Source organism: Vicia villosa, linkage group LG2 (genome assembly GCF_029867415.1).
Source record: "Vicia villosa cultivar HV-30 ecotype Madison, WI linkage group LG2, Vvil1.0, whole genome shotgun sequence".
NCBI lineage: Eukaryota > Viridiplantae > Streptophyta > Magnoliopsida > Fabales > Fabaceae > Vicia > Vicia villosa.
In genome coordinates, this window is record NC_081181.1 from 203,566,427 (window position 1) to 203,585,835 (window position 19,409).

Here is a 19,409-nt window from a genome sequence, read left to right on the forward strand (position 1 = left end):
AGATGAAGGTTTGTTTACCCAGTTCAATCAAACGATCTACTCTAGGGGAGAGAGCAACTCTCCAATTCACTATACTCAGAAAGTTGTTACAAGAGACTACAAATGAGTTACAAGAAAATATAAGAGATACATATTTATAATAGCAAATACCCAACAAATATAGCCGAAAATCACAATCCAATTAAACATGGATTCATGAAGCGGACCGAAAGAGCCCGAAACATGCAAAACGAGAAACAATCGAAAAAGCCCGAAAACCCGAAATCACTATTCAACCTACATACATTACTATCCACCGTACGGATGACATTATTCATCCATACAACCGACCCTATTCACTGACCTTTTTTTTTCCCGAATTCTGTTCTTTTACTTTTCGTCCAACTTTCTAAAACTTCTGATTTTCGTGGTAAATGCAATCTCCGAAATGTGTTTTCTTTCTCTTCGTCAACAAAAATTTTAAGACACATTACTATTATTATTATTATTATTATTATTATTATTATTATTATTATTATTATTATTATTATTATTTCTCCAATCATAACTTAGTTCCATTCGTTTATAGAATTCGTTGGCGCTTTTGCGTCCTTCACTCTAATTTCACGCATCTAACTTTCACCCATATATTTAGGGAAGGTAATTCTTGTGCCAATTTTTTGGCGAATTTCGCGCCCGGCGTTGGTTCTACCGTCCTTTTTTAATCCATTTCGTTGGGCATTCGGAATAATTTTCTAAAAAATAAGTTAAGTATACATTTCTTTAGATTCTCTTAATCTTTGGGGCTAACTTGCTCCCATTTTTGTACCGGTTTCTTTTGATATATATATATATATATATATATATATATATATATATATATATATATATATATATATATATATATATTTATTTTATGCGAAAATAAAAATTTATTTTATAAATTTAATTTACTACTTCATAAATTATTTATTTTATAAATTTAATTGAATATGTAGTAATAATTATAGTTAATAAAATTAACGTTATTTAATAAAATTTTTTAACGTAATTTTTTTAATTATATATTAACGTTATTAAATTATTTTTTTATTATAAACATATTTAAATAATTATACTGTACAAAAAATAAACGAATTTTAAAATTTTTTAACGATTTATGAGTATTTATTGATTTTAAAAAAATACAAAAGGAAGAAAAATTCCCACGTGGAAAAAAAACTTAAAAAATACGAATTTTCATGTGGAAATTAAAAAAATTTAAAAATTTAAAAAATGTCACGTGTACAACAATTACAAAGTCAGCAGAATTTTTTTGTCCACGTAGGCGAGTCTTGGCAAAAAATATGCCATAGGGGCTTTAATGATGGAAATTTGTTTTTTAAGGTCTGCTTTAAAAAAAATTTAAAGGGGTAAATCAAAACACGCCTATATGACAGGGATAAAAGTCATTTAATACTTATTATTATTATTATTATTATTATTATTATTGTTATTATTGTTGTTATTATTATTATTATTATTATTATTATTATTATTATTATTATTATTGTTATTATTGTTGTTATTGTTATTATTGTTATTATTATTATTGTTATTATTGTTATTATTGTTGTTATTATTATTATTGTTATTATTATTATTGTTATTATTGTTATTATTATTATTGTTATTATTATTATTATTATTATTATTATTATTATTATTATTATTGTTGTTGTTGTTGTTATTATTGTTGTTATTATTATTATTATTATTATTATTATTATTATTGTTATTATTGTTATTATTATTACTAGCGTTCAGACGGGCACTCCCGTGTCCGTCTGCCCGCTTTTTTAATGTGCACAACAGTGAAAAATAAATGTCTGTATAACTTTTAAAGAGGTATTTATAGTGTACGACACATTTAAAAAAAATCAATAGTTAGACACAACATAAATGACTTCGTTTAAAATTGTGTTATGAGCCCTATCTTCTTCCTACATGACCTTAGGACACTAATTCAATAACACATATGTCTCTTCCGAAGTTTGAGTTATACGTCCTGCTAAAAATAATTCATATATAGACAGTATTAGTAGAAGTAAACAAATTTAAGATACCATTGGATGTATGACCTCTAAACATGCTAATAATATTATTACAGTTTGAAAATGGGAAACAAACACATGCATTAAATTGTATTCAAAGACCGGTGCATACAATGCATAATTTATCGCGTGTAATCAATGACGCGATAATGAAGGAAGGCCGAACATGAAATCTTTGTGGCAAGAATTATCCTTTTCCCTGCAATTGATTTCCACAATAATGAGTAAAAATGTAAGACTTTCACATTATAATCTTTTAGAGTCAAAAGATAGTGTAGTATTAATAGTAATTAGTGTAATATAATAATTTTTATACCTTGAAAATAGTCGAATCAATTCTTCATACACCCCTTTATCAATGAAGTCTTGAGTTTTAAAAAACTACAAATACATCACGAAATATATGATCAAGAAACAAATACATTTAAAACATGTTACGGGTAAAGTATAATTTGGCTTAGTATAAAATATAAATAATGTAATACCTGAAGAATAGAGATAGATTGTTTTAGTATAGATTTGGTAGAACAACAACTCTTTTCCATGCTTGAATTACATGGATTCTTGCTAAAAAAGAGTTAAACAATTAACTCAAATAATATACAGGGTTTTATATCCAGAGATGAACAAATAAATAAACATTAAATCAATGGCTCCAAAAATATGTTAGGACTAAAAAGTTGTAAATGAGTAATATAAATACCTATCTATCCTTTGAGATAATATTTATCTTTTCACCATTTTCCAAAGTTGTGTTTTATCTGTTATGACGGTGGAGCTCCAACCAAGAGAGTAAATCTGCAGACGTTTTACCTATTTTAATAAGGATGATAAAAGTATTAGTGAAATGGTGATGAAAAATGCAACAAATAGTTTTTTCACATTTACTTTGCATAAACATGTAAATACACCTTATTGTCGGGTTTGTCAATGGAAGAAATAGTTTGTTCGTCCTTCCATGTGTTCCATTTATCTTCAAAGTGTCCCATCTAAAATTTATTTCATAATATTAGTGAGAGGAGCAATGACCCAACTGACATAACACTGACATTAGATAAAATGTTTCAGTATAACACACTTTTGTGTTGCAATGAGGTTCAACATTATTTTGTCTCAACTCCTTACATAATTGGAAGATTTCATTGTATTTTAGCTTGCCTGTATAGTAAATCAAAGGATAATTTTAGAGTTAGTCATTAGCAAAAAATACAAAATATTCAATCGTATTTACTGTAATAAATATACGCATTAATGTGTAATGAATTTTTATATTATAGTTAGTGAATACCTGCGGATGCGATAAAAGAATTTGTTTAAAGACTACATTTTTTGTATATTCACCATCTTTTCCCTGTAATTTTCCCTCCTTGATCAAAACTCTTGTCGTAGTCTGTGAGACACCTCTGGATAAAGCCATGTATAACTGTCCATGACTGAAAACATGTCGTGGAAGATATATTCCAACATTTGGAATGGTTTGTCCTTGTGCTTTATTTATTGTAATTGCAAAACTTAGTCGCACAGGAAACTGCTTTCTACTTAGTACAAAAGGCAACCCATCACTTGTAGACGTTTTTATTTTAATTCTTGGCAAGAAAGCTCGTTTTCCTGCGTTGCTTCCTATCAAGATTTCCACATCCAACAGGTTCATAAATAAACCACGACATAATAACCGCGTCCCATTACACAGTCCATATCTAGGATCTAGATTTCGCAACAACATCAATGGTGCACCCTTTTTTATTTTTAGAATATGTGGTGGCAAACTACCCTGTGCAATTGAGTTTAAAAATTCTTGCTGGTATAAATTATGAGTGTCCCCTTCAACCTCGTCAAACGAAAACAACTCATGCTCTTCTCCTGGAAATTGATCGATGATTATATCATTCAATTTTTGAACCTCGTCATTTGTTGGTGTCAAAATAGCTCTCTGTACCATATAAGGGGCATCTCATCCATGCAATTCTAATTCAGGGAAAATATGTTGGATAAGTAACCTCACCATGTCATCTGGTTTGGTAGGTTCAACACCATCACCAATGCGAATAAGAAATTCTGCAAACTCTTGGTCATGGAGTGACCGCATATTTTGACGCAACCGCAAAATCTTGGTATGAGCCCTTAAATGAGACTGGACAATACACGCCGAAATCATTTGTGCCTTAGTACCTTTCTTTACAATAGGAAGAACTTAACGAAAATCTCCCCCCATGATCATAACCTTTCCACCAATTGGAGCATTGTTGCTACAAACATCTTGCAATGATCGATTTAAGGCTTCTAAACAATTTTTGTTTATCATTGGGGCCTCATCCCAAATTATTGCAGCTGCCACTCTAATGAGGTTTGTAAGATCTTTTTGCTTTTGAATACAACATATGGAACCCGGTTGTATCTCGATAGGTATCTTAAATCGAGAGTGTGCAATCCTACCACCGGGTAACAGTGTTGCAGCTATGCCAGATGATGCAGTTGCCAAGATAATTTCTCCTCTATTTCGTAAAGTTGCCATCAATGTTCTATAAAGGAATGTTTTACCTGTTCCACCTGGGCCATCAACAAAAAATACCCCACTGTATTTTTGATCAATGACATTCATGATGGTTTTGAATGCAATCATCTGGTCATTATTTAACTTAGCAACAGATTCAATATCTTCATTTGGGATATCAACCGCTAACTCCTCTTGTATGACACTTGGGTTTAAATTCTCCTCCATTGCTTCAGGGGATAATGATGGGAGATCATAATCTTCAATTTTTTTGCCATGTTGGCCTAAGAGTTCATTCAAATCCTTCAACAACATATTAGTCAAGACTAATTCCACACCATTGTTCATTGCTTGATAATCCTCTGTCATATGTGTAAAAAACTCATTTCAAAGACTTCTAACATCAGTAGGTTCACAAAATATTAGAATCGTCACGAACAACCTCCTTAAAGCATATGGCATTTGGAGACCCGCGGCCTCAACCAAACAATCACGAATACTATGATTAGTCTCCAAAAATCCTCGGTCCTCAACTGACTTTTTAAATGTATTAAATGGAATGCCATTATTTGTAAGAAGATATTCCCAACTGGTTGGACCTCTGACATGAGATAACAATAATCGCAAGTAGAACTTATCCCCCTCCGAAGGTGATACTGTATAGATTCTTCCAATAACTTTTCTCGTTGATCGCCTGCGATGCCATTCCTTGCCCCTATTGTTCCAACAGTAGTGCTCTGGTATCTCTCTATACAGATAATTCCTTGCCTCCGGATCTCTTTAATTTAGCGCAAAGAATTGTGTGAGCATTGTTTTGGAGTTGCGTTCATTATTTAAGACGTCTGCAATTCTTTGATGTTCATAAAAGCGCACTTGATGGCGGTTTGGCAAGTGGATTTGTAGTCTTTCAACAGAAGGATATAATCGGTAAATAGTGAATCAAAAAATTCTCCATATTGCCTCAGGAGCACAAATCCATCTCGCATCAACATATTGCTGGACTTCGTCCATGTATGATCCTTTGTGAACCTCCATAGACACACGATCAGGGCCCTTGTACACATATTTCTATAGATACTTGATACTTTTAATACTACTGCAAACCTCTACGTTGATGTGACAGTCATATTTTAACAGTAACCAAGGGTTATAAGGAACCACCCATCTATTATCAATAGACCTATCTCTACCTATAGATGTAGGTTCGTCAAACCTTCTTCTATACTTTGGATATGAGTCAGTGCCTTGACGTGTTTCGTTGCAAAATTGTTTGGGATACCTTTTTTTACATTGGCCATCTTTCATACATGGAGATTTTCTATTGAGCACGCCGCAAGGTCCGTGGATCATATGTTTTACAACTGCTTCATGCAACTGTGGTTCACATTGTAATTTAGGTTTTTAAGCTCTAACCACACTATCGTAATCTTTCGGGTCACGCAACTTGTCGTTACTTTCCAAGACCAACAACATATGCACATGTGGCAATCCTCGTTTTTGAAATTTAGTGACATACATGTAACTTTTAACCTTTCCTAAGACTCCTCTATTAATGACATCATCCTTCAGTTGCTCGAATTCAGAACGAAATATTCTCAGTAAATCTGGGCGACCTTGTGGTGTTTGAAAAGGTAGAAGTTCCGATGTTATCTCACACCAAGAAGGATTGCACGTCATGGTCAAAAAAATATCTGGTTTACCGCTGTTAAGAACAATAGCCATGCCATCTTCGTAACGTTGTGTCATGTCTCGACGACCTCCAATAAATGATGATGGTAATATTGTTCTTTTTCCAACATTTTCTATGATGGTTAGTGTAATGCGTTAGATTTAGGATATATGATTGGTTGTGATTAAACAAAAAAAAGAATTATCAATCTATAACTAAATACTAATGCGTACCTGCATTAGTTTCACCATCATGCAAAGCATCTTGTAAACCTTGGTACACTTCAGCACGTATATTTGACTGGTGTTCTCGAATCCACCTTAATCTCCCTGATTCAATTTTGACATAATTGTCTACGACATATTGTTGTAATAGTCGACCCGCATTTAACAACATTGATTGATCAATTGGACGAATCTACGGTGGATTAAAAAACATGTCGATAGTAAACCACATGTTTTTCAAATTATATTTATGTTATTCTAATATGTACTAAAAAATAACTTAAATGTACCTGAAGCATGTAGCTGTAATACGCTCGACATAACACTCTTCGCCCATTACAATTTGTCGTATTAACATCCTAACCATGCGATCCAAATGGAAACAATATAGGATATTGCAAGGGATCACAATATCCTTTTGTTTCTTGTACTTTTTTTAGATTGCCATCATGGCGAATGACATTAATATCCCTTCCATATGCCATAGATTCAGTATCACCTCCAACAATAATTGCAGCGACTTGTTCCGCAGATGGAAGATTATATTGAGGGTGATTACTTGGACGCTCTTTGAGTATGAGGCTACAGTCACTGATATTTGGAAGTAATGACAGTTGTCTGAACCTAATTACAAAAGGATTATACTGATGGAGCAATTGTTGTAGTTTTTGAACCACAGTCTGGTGTAGTTGTGGATTTTCCCGCATTTTATAATGTAGCTCATTATCTGTGTCATAGATGTATAACTGTAGGAAGCGCGGTCTGTCACCCTCATTTGGATAGAAACCTCCGATATTGCTACATCCTCCGTAGATCCATCAACAGGCATATCATCTGGTAAGAAAAAAATATTATGTTCATTTATATATATATATATTAAAATATTTATCGTATCCTTAAAACAATAACCCAGTATACTTGTATCAGATTGAGTGTTGTTGATAGATTGATGGGGTGATACGAACGTACGACCTACGGGGTTACACACATACGTTAAACATCAAATTAACAATCATATTGTATAATTTTATGCCATAATTTTTATATTGATCACCACCAACCAAGTGCAGCGTCATTAACATGTGTAATTCTACTTGGACCGGCCTCATGGTCATGAGTTCCTTGAAAGTGTGAATTTGGAAAAGTCATGTTTGTCAAATTCTGTAATGGAACCCTCGATCGAGTGGTTACAGTGTGTAACGTTTGAGCTTGTTTCTCTTGTCGCCGCCTATATTTTCCCGACGTCTCGATAAATTGTGTTCTCTTTGCGCGCTGTCCATATTTTGTTTTCTTTTGCGTTCATTTTCTGCCCTTCGTGCCCTTTGATGTTGACTTCCACTTTGGTGTGTATCATTTTCCATTACGCTGACATAGCTGCCAAACATTCGTACGTAATGTAAAAGTAATTTAATTACATTGGTGATATTGAGAAACAGTAGCAAACATAGAAAAGGATATACAATCGCCCAGATTTATTACAAAAGAAAAAAAGAAATAAAATCATACGACAATTGAAAATCAATTTCCAATGAATTTGATAAAAATGTTTATTAAATTCAAAGGTGAGCACACACGTGTTCTAATTGAAATTTGTACAATAGTTAAAAAAAATAAAACTTGGTAGCCAAATACAGCATATAACACACATTTATCACACAACTAATACTCAGATGTAATATATCAAAAACAATGTTCTACTTACATAGAAGACTCGGAATAATGAAGTTGTAGAAAAATTTACTTCGTACCCCTACAATTAGACCCGTACCCCTACACGAAAAAAATTTGGACCGAAATACCCTCTTATAAATAATACATATTTAAATTTTTTTTCATTTTTTCCTCATATTTTCAAAAAAAATTAAAACACCAAAAAATATATAAACCGGAACACTTTTTCAAAGTTTTCCGGTTCAAAAAAAATCACACCGGAACACTTAGAAAAAGAGTTCCGGTAGCTTAAAAGTGGGATTTAAATATGCATACCGGAACACTTATTAAAACTATTCCAGAGGTTAAATTTTTTTAAAAAATTCTAAACTTTAAGCAACGGTTTTAAACCGTTGCCAGAAGGTATTGGCCAGCAGAATAAAAGCGTTGCCTATGCTGATTGCATAATCTTGCTTCAAACCACACTTTAGGCAACGTTTTTGTAATTTATCATTCACTTTAGGCAACGCTTTAAAACCGTTGCGTAAAGTCTAAAATTTAAGAAAAAAAATAAACCACCGGAACACTTTAAATAAGTGTTCCGGTATGCAACTTTGAACAACAGAAAATTACCGGAACTCTTTTTCTAAGTGTTCCGGTGTAGTTTTTTTAAACCGGAAGACTTTGAAAAAGTGTTCCGGTTTATATATTTTTGGGTGTTTCGAAAATTTTTCTGAAATGTGAGGAAAAAATGAATTTTTTAAAAATATATACTATTTATATGAGGGTATTTCGGTCCAAATTTTTTTTATGTAGGGGTATAGGTATAATTGTAGGGGTACAAAGTAAAATTTTCGAAGTTGTACAGTAGAACCTGCACGATGAAATTATGGCCCAAATCAAGAAACCTAATTATGATACCAAATATAATTGCATGCATACTAAAGTAAAACCAAATATTAAAAAGTAGTCTATTGCGAAAAAGCGATATTGAATCAGGTGACGTAACCATTAGTAAAAATTAAGTTAGTCCAAAAGCACAGTTAAGAAAAACAAAGGTTTTTGCACTAATAAAATACAACACCGTAATAGAATAGTTATTATTATTTATTATTATTATTATTATTATTATTATTATTATTATTATTATTATTATTATTATTATTATTATTATTATTGTTATTATTATTATTATTGTTATTATTGTTATTATTGTTATTATTGTTATTATTATTATTATTATTATTATTATTATTATTATTGTTGTTGTTATTATTATTATTATTATTATTATTGTTATTATTATTATAATTATTTTTGTCCACGTAGGCGAATCTTGGCCAAAAATATGCCATAGGGCTTTAATGATGGAAATTTGTTTTTTAAGGTCTGCTTTAAAAAAAATTTAAAGGGGGTAAACCAAAACACGCCTATATGACAGGGATAAAAGTCATTTAATCCTTGATTATTATTATTATTATTATTATCATCATTATTATTATTATTATTATTATTATTATTATTATTATTATTATTATTATTATTATTATTATTATTATTATTATTGTTGTTGTTATTATTATTATTGTTATTATTGTTATTATTATTATTATTATTATTATTATTATTATTATTATTATTATTATTATTATTATTATTATTATTATTATTTATCCCGAAGATAATGATCAACAATGGCACAACCAGTTAAAGCTAACCAAACAAGAAAATGGATAAAAAATAAACTCCATGATACAACACACAATTACAAAATTACTACTCACGGAAGTTGTTAAAGAATACCAACATGAAATCAAACATCACAACTTTCAATACCATTTACAACTCAAGGAAACATGGAAAATTTATTACACTTGGTATCTCTCCTTAGTATGATAGCATGGCAATTCAAACTCACATGGCCTTATTCTTATAATGTGTGAGAATCTGAAAACTATCTACAATCTTCCAAAACAATAAATAATTCAATAAACTCTCTTATGAAATATGTTTAATAGCCAAAACCATGGATAAAGAAAACTCATAACTTCCCTTAAAAAGGCTCTTCAGCTCCTTCTTCCAAAGAAGAGAAGCTTACGGAATCCTTTCGCCGCTTTTGAAGAGTCCTCCTCATCATTGATCCATTTCTTCCTGTTATGGTTTGATTCCTGCATCGCTTGGTTACTCGGCGGAGGAGTAGAAATTTGTATCTCCGAGACTTTAGGTGGAGTAACATAACTTTCTTCTATTTTCTGATCAACCTTTGAATTCGAAGCAGTGTATATTAATGGTTTGATAGGTAATGCTGCAGTAGAAGCTGTGATCATGTTATCACCATGAAGTGAAGGTAACTTGTCTGATACTTCTTCACCTCTAGACTGATTTCCTCCGGACGGATGATCGTGATTTGGCAAAGAGGAGTTCGTGCGAATGTGGTGCATATTTTCATGCACGATTTCTCTTTCTGAAATCAAAGATCTTGGATGTTTCTCTGGTGATGCCTTGGATACTTCTCCAATGACTTTCAAATCTTGATTGTTGTTGTTTTGTTCAACAGCTTGCGCGGCAACAGGTTTGATAGACAGCACTGGTGAGGCTTTTACTTCATTCTTTGTCTTCGCGTTAGTGTCGGATAGAACTTTCCCTTTGGTTTTACGCACGTCTTCTCTAGGATTCGAAGATTTGACTTCTTTTGAGAGCTGTTTCTTCTGCTGCAAAGGTACCTTATTTGCCTTCAAGGAAGGTTTCTTGGCTGGACTTGGTTTTGGTTGACTCGGAGAAACCTTCCGCTGAGTTACTCGGGCAGTAGCGAGGCGATTGATGGTCGAACTCCTAATGACTGGTTTGTTCGATTTCTTAGTCTCTTCGTTAGATGGATGAATCTTAGGATTCCCTTTCTTTGTAGAATTCTTAGTTTCTGTTCCAGTCTTCTTGGCACTTCTTTCCGCGATTCTTTTCTGTCGCTGGATCATTAACTCTTCCCTTCTCTTTCTAGTTTCTTCTTCCTATTAATTGAAGTGACAAAAAAAGGTTAACAAATAACATTCTCAACTAAAGCTACAGATAATGTTAAGAAAAGAAAAAGTCGAGAATAGACCTTTGTTACTTGTTAGTTTACCTTCTCGGATTTGCTCTTCGTAACCGTAGTTTTGCTTCCCGGCAGTGTTCTACTTCTTGTCATGATTTCAGATTTGCTTCTCCCAACAGATGCATTTGGAGCCTTTGACTTTGCATCTTTACTTGAAATTTTCCCATTTTTTGTTCCACTAGTTTTCTTATCCGCGCCTTCATGATTAGGCACACGAATTTTATCGGTTCCAACGTCAGAAGGCTTTCTATTTGCTTCAGATAATGCAATGTTGTTTTCATAATCCATTTCCATTCTCCAGGGTGTTGCATTCTGCACAACAGCTGAATCGCGATCAAGAACCATCAAGAGATCGTCCGGCTCGCGAGAAATTAAGGTTTCAGTCTTCTTGTGTGAACCTTGTGTTCCGTTTGTGAATTCAGTCGTGCCGATAATGTCTGAAACTGAACTAATGTTAGCAGCTGATTGAGAATTAAATTTATTTTGCGACGATCGAGCTTCAATCATGAAAGAGTCGTCAGCCAAAATGTCTTTCTTGTTTTTCTCTATAGGTAAACCATCTGTAGCTGAAGAAGTCGAATAATATCTACCAGATTCTTCGTTTCTCCGAGAAAACATCAAATCCTCGTCGGTATTATTCTTTTTCTGCATAAATGTAGGTTCATCCTTCCCTTCCTTGAAGTATTCAGCGCGATTTCGACCCTCATTGTTCAATTCCCTCTGTGTCACAACAAAGGAATCATCTGAAACTACTCGAGTTTTAGCGAAGCCTGCTTCACCTTCAAATTCCTTTGACCCTCCATCCTCAAAATTTTTGTTCATCATATACTCTTCCTCAAACTTCATCGGCTGTTTTTCTGTATCACGCTTAGAATCATCATCGTCTATCAAAAGAAGATTCTGGAAAGCATCCCAATTGTTACCGTCTTTTATGCCATTGGAATCAGAAACAGTTGAATCATTTACACTGCCAAGATGCTTCGCGCTATGTTGTTTCTTATGGTGACGCGAGTTTGATTTGTTTCTTTTCTCAAAAGACGCAACAGCTTCCTCTACCTTGTGTTTCAAGGAATCTCCATTGATAAATTCTTCCTCATTCGATAAACTCCCGTCTGTGGTACTACCCTTTTCACCATCTCCTTTAGAGGTTATATAGTTTATATTGCGTATAACTACTTTCCTCGAGGACTTCTTTCCATGCTTCTTTTTGTGCATACGCTCTGCTGACGAGTTCTTTTTGCTTTGCTTTGAATCAGCATCTGAATCACTCTCGTAGCTAGACTCAGACGATGTAGTTGATTTGTCTTCTTCAGAGTGCTCCACTACTTGAGATTGTTTGTTTTTCTTCTTCTTCTTTTTCTTGTATGTTTTATCGTTGTGAGAGCGATCCTCGTTTGGAGGCCATTGCATATTCCCTGGAAAATATGAAGAGGGAGGAACCTGCATACCAGGATACACATATCCTCCTTGGTATGGAGGCATTTGTTGGAATGGATGACCTTGAAAATTGTGAATGTACTGCGGATGATGGTTCGGCCACGACTTTGGCATTTGAGCCCTTCCATCGGTTGACGGAGTTTGACCTGATGCTGGCAAGGTATCATCTGCAAAAATAAATTTTATTCTAAGATAATATATATCACTGACACTTCTGAAAAAATATGTATCGGTGTCAGTTGTCAGTGTCCTTGTTTGAAACCGATAGTGACACTTATGATTACCTTGGCCAATGTCCAAACTGGCATGGCTTGGGGTTGACTCATCTTCACCCGCAAGTACGATTCCAGAAGTTCGTAAGTAAGGCAACACAGGTTGCGAAGACACCTGCATGGCTGCGATCTCGTCCATCCAAAGCTTGTCTTCATTCTTTTGTTTGCATAGCTCTAAGAAGTTCAAGCATGCTTCCCTGCACGAAATACGAAATCATATTAAACAACAAAACAAACTGTTTTAATGGATGAATGTTGCTATTCTCCAATACGCTCGCCGACCTTAAACGCGAAGCTCCAAAAGCATCGGCGAAACAAATAAGATCATCCATTGATTCTGGATAATATCCCGCAACTAAAGCACGTGCATAGGCCATTGCTTGCTCTTTACAAAGCATAGCTTTACGATTGTCTAGAACACGTTGAAGACGAACCCTACAATAAATCATCATCGACGAGAAATTATCCTACTATAATGTAGATACTTCCTGAATAGTACAAAAATTTATGTATGCACATACAAGAAAAACATCAAATATATACCTCGAATTCTCTTCATGTCCATCTTGATTGGAGGAATTAGTCGACCTTTTGACACGTCCTTCCACATATGACAGATTTCCTGTCATTCACAGAAATTATTTTGACAAAAGAAAGATTAAGGCACCAATGTCATTATGATATCTCATCCATACCTTCTACCTCACTTGATTGAACTGAACCTTCAATCTGCACAATCTCCTTTTCTATGGTTACAAACCTCTCTAGAACTTCTGGAGTGCTTACAAATCTAACAAACCTATATAAATTGAACCAAAACAAATACACATTATTGATCCATTTTATATAATACCCCACACCACATTTGACTCATCACGCGCTAAGACGAGCCAATGTTGGAGGAAAGAAAAGAAAGAACTCCAGAGACGGAAAATTCGCAGCCAACTGGGAGGGACCGTACAAGATCAAGACCAGCACGGGAAATGGAGCCACACTCTAGAAACTCTAACTAGTGAATCCATTCCGTTATTTGGTTCTCTGGAGTGATTGTGATTTGTCGACAGTGTAAAACTTTTTACATTAACAATGTATAAAAACTAATCTCGACTTTCAACAAAACTAATCAAAAAGCAATAATTGTTACAGAAACCGAAAAAACCTTTGCAGGGTGGCTTTGGTGAACCATGGAGCAAAAGTACCAACTGGATGCAGTGTAATGGAATAGCCACCTTTTGAAATCTGATCTTTGGCACATTTGAGATGAGAAAGAAAAGGTTCCAACAGCCCAGAAGCCAATCTTTCACTCACACCACCAGCAACAATCACCAAGTCACATCTTCAACACAAAAACACAAAAAGTCAAATCCACAAAAAAAAAACAAATCTTTTTCTTTTTCCTACAATTGATCTAAACTTGAGGAAAACAACCTTGTTCTTGTTGGTGTGAGTTGAAAAAGGGCATGATCAAGACAAGAACTTGGATCCATAGCTAGATTCACAATGTTGTTGAAATGAAACCTCAAGCTTAAAACCTTAAACTAATAAGACCAAACCTTGGATCCTTAAAAGTCCATGTTCATCTCATCCTATGAATTATGAACGTTCACATGGTGATGGATTGGAACACATAAAGATGTTACTTTGTTGAGTTTTGAAAGTGGGACCAATCCAACAGAACATGTTAATTGTTTCATTGTGTTTCTTTTCTTTTATTGTTATTGTTATTGTTATTAATATTATTATATATCTGTCATAGACACATACATATACACACATGTTTTTTGGTACTCTAATTGAATCTGATCCAAATGTAAGAGTGTGGTTGAGAGGTCCATTCTTGTTAACTTGTGATCCAAGAGAGATGTTTCACTTTCTATATTGGATTAAGGTGTCGGTGTCATTCACAGGTAAAGAGTGAGTGAGAGAGTAAATGAGCAGCAAAGAATAATCACACACACACTTGTTGCTTTCAATGTTACACTTGTCAGTACCAACCACACACTAGATAAATATATACAAATAAATAAATACTACTCTCTTTGTCAAGTTTCTTCAATGAGTTTTGTTAGATCTATTTTTAATTTGTATTTATGGTTTTGGTTTACATGTTTCTATATTTATGAGTTTGATTGTTAATGGGTGTTGATCAATTGGTAAGAAATTCATATCTATGTGCTAGCATAGAAATTTCATGGAGGTGTAATTTGTAAATAGTTGTCGCATATTTAAAGTTTTTTATGGCAACTTTTGAGAATGAGACTATTTTCTAGTGAGAGAAATCAAGAGAAATGAAATTAATTGTTAATAGTTCAGTAGTAATAGACTCTGAATTTGATAGGGAGAACTATTAGACAGACGCTGAATACTTTAAGTCAATACTGGTGGTGAAAACCTCTTAAATTGTATATCACTAATTGATAAAGTTCTTCATATAAATTACATGCAATAAACTATACTAGTTTATCACAATTAACAACATTACCTTAAAATGTGAACAGGATAAAAAGTGAATATTAATGTTTAGGCCATAAACAGTTGCTTGTTCCTAACTGTAGTTCGCAATGATTGGAGTCAATTAATTAGAACAAGCTAAGGTGTCTATAAGATTGCGCTTTTGGTACAAACAAATGTAAATCTCCAAAAAAAGGAAAACCGACAAATAGTAGTAAGATAACCATAGCTCACCGATTATGATGACAAAACAAGTTATGGGAAAGTTTGTTTCATGTACTTTTTAAAAATAACTTTCCAGATGAGGATATATAAATAGAGTTGTATTTGTATTAATTTCAAGTAATAAGGGTGTGTTTGGATTGGCGGTGAATAAAATTAATTCTAACAGAATTGAGTTTGGTAGAATTGATTTTAATAGAATTGAATTTAACAGAATTAATTTATGTTTGGATACCTGTATGTAAAAGTGATTTAAACAATAAATTTAAGAGTAAAAATCACCTATAATCAATTTTGGAGGGAGAAGCTACAAATTCTAACTTCAAGTAGAATCAACTCTGGAGGCAGAATCAATTCTAATAATAATAATAATAATAATAATAATAATAATAATAATAATAATAATAATAATAATAATAATAAGTCGAGGTTATAAGATCAACAATATAACCATCAGCATAAAATGCATAAGAAGGGGGAGGGAATAACCGTCCATCAATAGTCCGCCAAAGAAGGAGACAAAGTCAAAAAAATTATAATATCTAAGGGTAATATAATGAGAAATTAACATACAATAACTATTGGAGATAATTCGGGGTGAGAGTATTTTACAATTGAGACACGCTTTTGTGAGAGACACACTAGATATTCACCTAAAACTTTATGGTGATAGGTGAGTGAGTTCTCCCACTTATAAATGCTCAAATCACGACATTCATATCCAATGTGAGACTATTTCTTCACTACTCACACTTGCTATATATTCTCAACACTCTCCCTCAAGTGTGAGTTCACAATGCTCCCCCTCAAGTGGAAGCTCTTTCTTCCACGTACACTTGTACCGCCGTTGAAGCTCTTTCAACGGGACACTCTTTACTCACATGCGAGACACTTACCATTGTCCATGTGGGGTACTTTTCGATACAAGTAAGTAGGTCACTTTCTCAAAATTAAAGACTCGTGATATCATTGTTGGAGACAATTCGGGGTCAACACGAGAGAGCATTTTACACTTGAGACACACCTTTGTGAGAGACATACCACATATTCACCCAAAACCTTAAGGTGATAGGTGAGTGAGTTCTCCCACCTATAAATGCTCAGTCACCCTATTCATATTCAATGTGATACTATTTTCCCACTACTCACACTTGCTATATATTCTCAACAATAACTAACAAATACACGGTAGAAATAAAATTTCATAAACTTGTAAAAATCCATGAGAACTAACAAAGTGTATGGCTAGGGATGATAATGAGTAGGATTTGAGTAGGATATTATAGTACTCGTCCTCATACTTGTAGTTTGAAAAAATTCTAGTACTCAGGCCCATAGTTGCGTGAGCACCAACCTTTATAACCATACTCGTATCCTATGGATACCTAAGTATTCTTACCTCTTACCGCAGTTTCAGTAAAAATAAATCTATCAACTGAAAAATATCATATCATTTTAAATATTAAAAAAATAACAAAAATTTAAAGATTTTATTGTTAAATTATGAAATAAACGAATACTTATATTAAAATTTGTAGTCGTTTAATGGTGATGGATTTTGTTAAAGAGATATACGTACAATTTTTTATAGGCTTAAAAAGTCAATTGGTCCCTATAAGTTAGCGTGTTTTTGATTTTTGTCCCTGTATCTTTTTTTTTTTGGGAATGATCCCCCAATGTTAAAATCTTTTTGGTTTTAGTCTCTAAGGTAAAAATCCGCAGGAAAATTCGCAAGAAACCTGCAGATTTTCTTGCGGATTTTAGTTTTAGGGACTAAATCCAAAAGAAATTTAATATTTAAGGACTTTATCCAAGAAAAAAAAGATACAGGAACGAAAACCAAAAACACGCTAATTTACAGAGACCAAAAGACTATTTAAACCTTTTTTTATAATATAAAATAAATTAAAATATATAAACATACATTGTGAGAATAGGGAGTTACTAACGAATTCATGCCTGCATCCATATTCGGTTATTTTAATGGGTATTTACTTGTGCCTATTTTACATATTTTTACTCTACATGTTGTGAGTATTTTTTGCGAGTAGCCATTGGGTATGGGTATAATTTTCATTCCTATATATGGCAGTAAATCAAACAAATAAAGGCACAAAAGAACATCAATATTTTAATGTGGAAAATCCTCAATATGAAAGTGAAAAACTATGGATTGTCTAGACCAAAGAAGTAGCTCAATTATAATCAAATAAGAGTACAGGAGAGTCTCAAAGTGATGCATAAACTACTGCTAACAATATGCAAACTAGCTTACAAATAAGAAATAAGAACCTGAAAAATACCTAAAACTGCAGCTTTAGTACGAAGCTAATTCTCTCAGCTCGCATTTTGTAAGTAGACACAGGTGTTGTGAACCTGCTCTCCAAAAATGAACTCGATCCAACAATTAACGAATCAGGAATTTATTTTTTACTAAGACTAGTTGCAAAAAAATGAGCATTGGTTTCTATCAGCTTTTATCTCTTTTGAAGCTGTTTTTCTACACACACACACACACACACACACACTCTCTCTCTCTCTCTCTCAATCCTAAAATTACTCTCTTCACTTAGGTAAGTAAGATACAAATGGACTAACATATTTTGGTTTTTTTCCACATAGAAAGGAAGTCTAAATCCAACAAATCTCCCCTTCACAATTATGTGGAGGAAATTGCCAAATCAATGATATCACAACAAGCTTCAAACTTTCCTCTTGGTAACGAATTATCATCGGTATGAACTTTAGCTAACTTTAACAGCTTAGCATTCAAAGCACCATGTATCCAATGATATTTCACATCAATGTGTTTGGACCTATTATAAAAAGAAGGATTCTTACCAAGATGAATAACACTTTGAATATAAACAAATAACACATATTTATCTTGAACAAACTCAAACACCTGCCAAAATTTCTTCAACCATAAAAAAATTTTGTATGCTTCAACAATGGCAATGAACTCTACCATTGTAATAGACAATACTACACACTTTTGCAATATGGATTACCAAGCCACAACTCCCGCTGTAAATTTAATCATGTAGCCCAAAGTGGACTTTATGGAACCAATGTCTACAATCATATATGGACTTTCTAAAACCAATTATCACCAATTCACCTGAAGGACTTTGATTAGAGCTTAACTTGAAATGAGTAGCAAGAGGAGTGTTCACCGCCTTAAAACTTTCGATATGGAATATCTGCAATACTCTTTTGATATAATGTTCTTGTGACATCCAAAATATCTTTCATGGCAAATGACTCAACCAACAACTTCTTTAACATGTCAATGTTGGAAAATTTATCCTTAAAATAAGCATATGATTAACATATAACAACATGATAGTGACGATACCGTTAGAAAATTCTGTAACAACGATGCAATGATCTGAAGTAGTCTTCTAGTATCCTTGATCACACATAACAAACTCAAACTTCTTGTACCATTTCCTTGGAGCTTGCTTCAACCCATATATACTCTCTCTCAATCTACACACATGGTCTTATTTGCCTTTAAGTTGAAAACCTTAGGGTTATGTCATGTATATCTCTTCCTCCTAATCACCATTTAGAAAAGTCATTTTCACATCCATTTTCTCGACCTCTAAATCAAGAGTAACAACCAAACTCAACATGGTTCTGATTGATGACATTTTTTCAATAGGTGAGAAAATCTCATTAAAATCAACACATTTTCTTTGATAGAAAGCTTTCACCACTAATATGGATTTATACCTTAGAGACTTATAATTGCTATCATGTTTAACTCTATAAATCCACATGTTTCCCAAATCCATTTCGATTTAAGGCAACTTCACTAAACCATAAGT

General features: G+C 33.2%; 1 protein-coding gene and 1 pseudogene across 1 annotated transcript; both read right to left on the reverse strand.

Annotated features, from left to right (window-relative positions):
- Positions 1–2,207: 2,207 nt before the first annotated feature.
- Positions 2,208–4,932, reverse strand: LOC131651107 (ATP-dependent DNA helicase PIF1-like; annotated as a pseudogene).
- Positions 4,933–9,841: 4,909 nt separating this feature from the next.
- On the reverse strand, positions 9,842–14,637 carry LOC131653654 (COP1-interacting protein 7-like). The gene is made up of 8 exons (XM_058923907.1): positions 14,332–14,637; positions 14,063–14,239; positions 13,599–13,702; positions 13,447–13,525; positions 13,186–13,338; positions 12,916–13,100; positions 11,225–12,798; positions 9,842–11,111 (listed from the first exon to the last, which is right to left on the reverse strand). The coding sequence occupies exons 1-8, from the start codon at positions 14,388–14,390 to the stop codon at positions 10,173–10,175; spliced, it is 3,270 nt and encodes a 1,089-aa protein (XP_058779890.1). The 5' UTR covers positions 14,391–14,637; the 3' UTR covers positions 9,842–10,172.
- Positions 14,638–19,409: the final 4,772 nt, after the last annotated feature.

Bases quoted from the DNA above. Each gene is read 5' to 3' on its own strand.
- LOC131653654 (XM_058923907.1), bottom strand. From the start codon at position 14,390: ATGGATCCAAGTTCTTGTCTTGATCATGCCCTTTTTCAACTCACACCA. The intron at 13,703-14,062 runs GTTTTTTCGGTT...CAATTTATATAG, and splicing joins ACCAAAGCCACCCTGCAAAG to GTTTGTTAGATTTGTAAGCA. The intron at 13,526-13,598 runs GTATGGATGAGA...TGTGAATGACAG, and splicing joins TCAATCAAGTGAGGTAGAAG to GAAATCTGTCATATGTGGAA.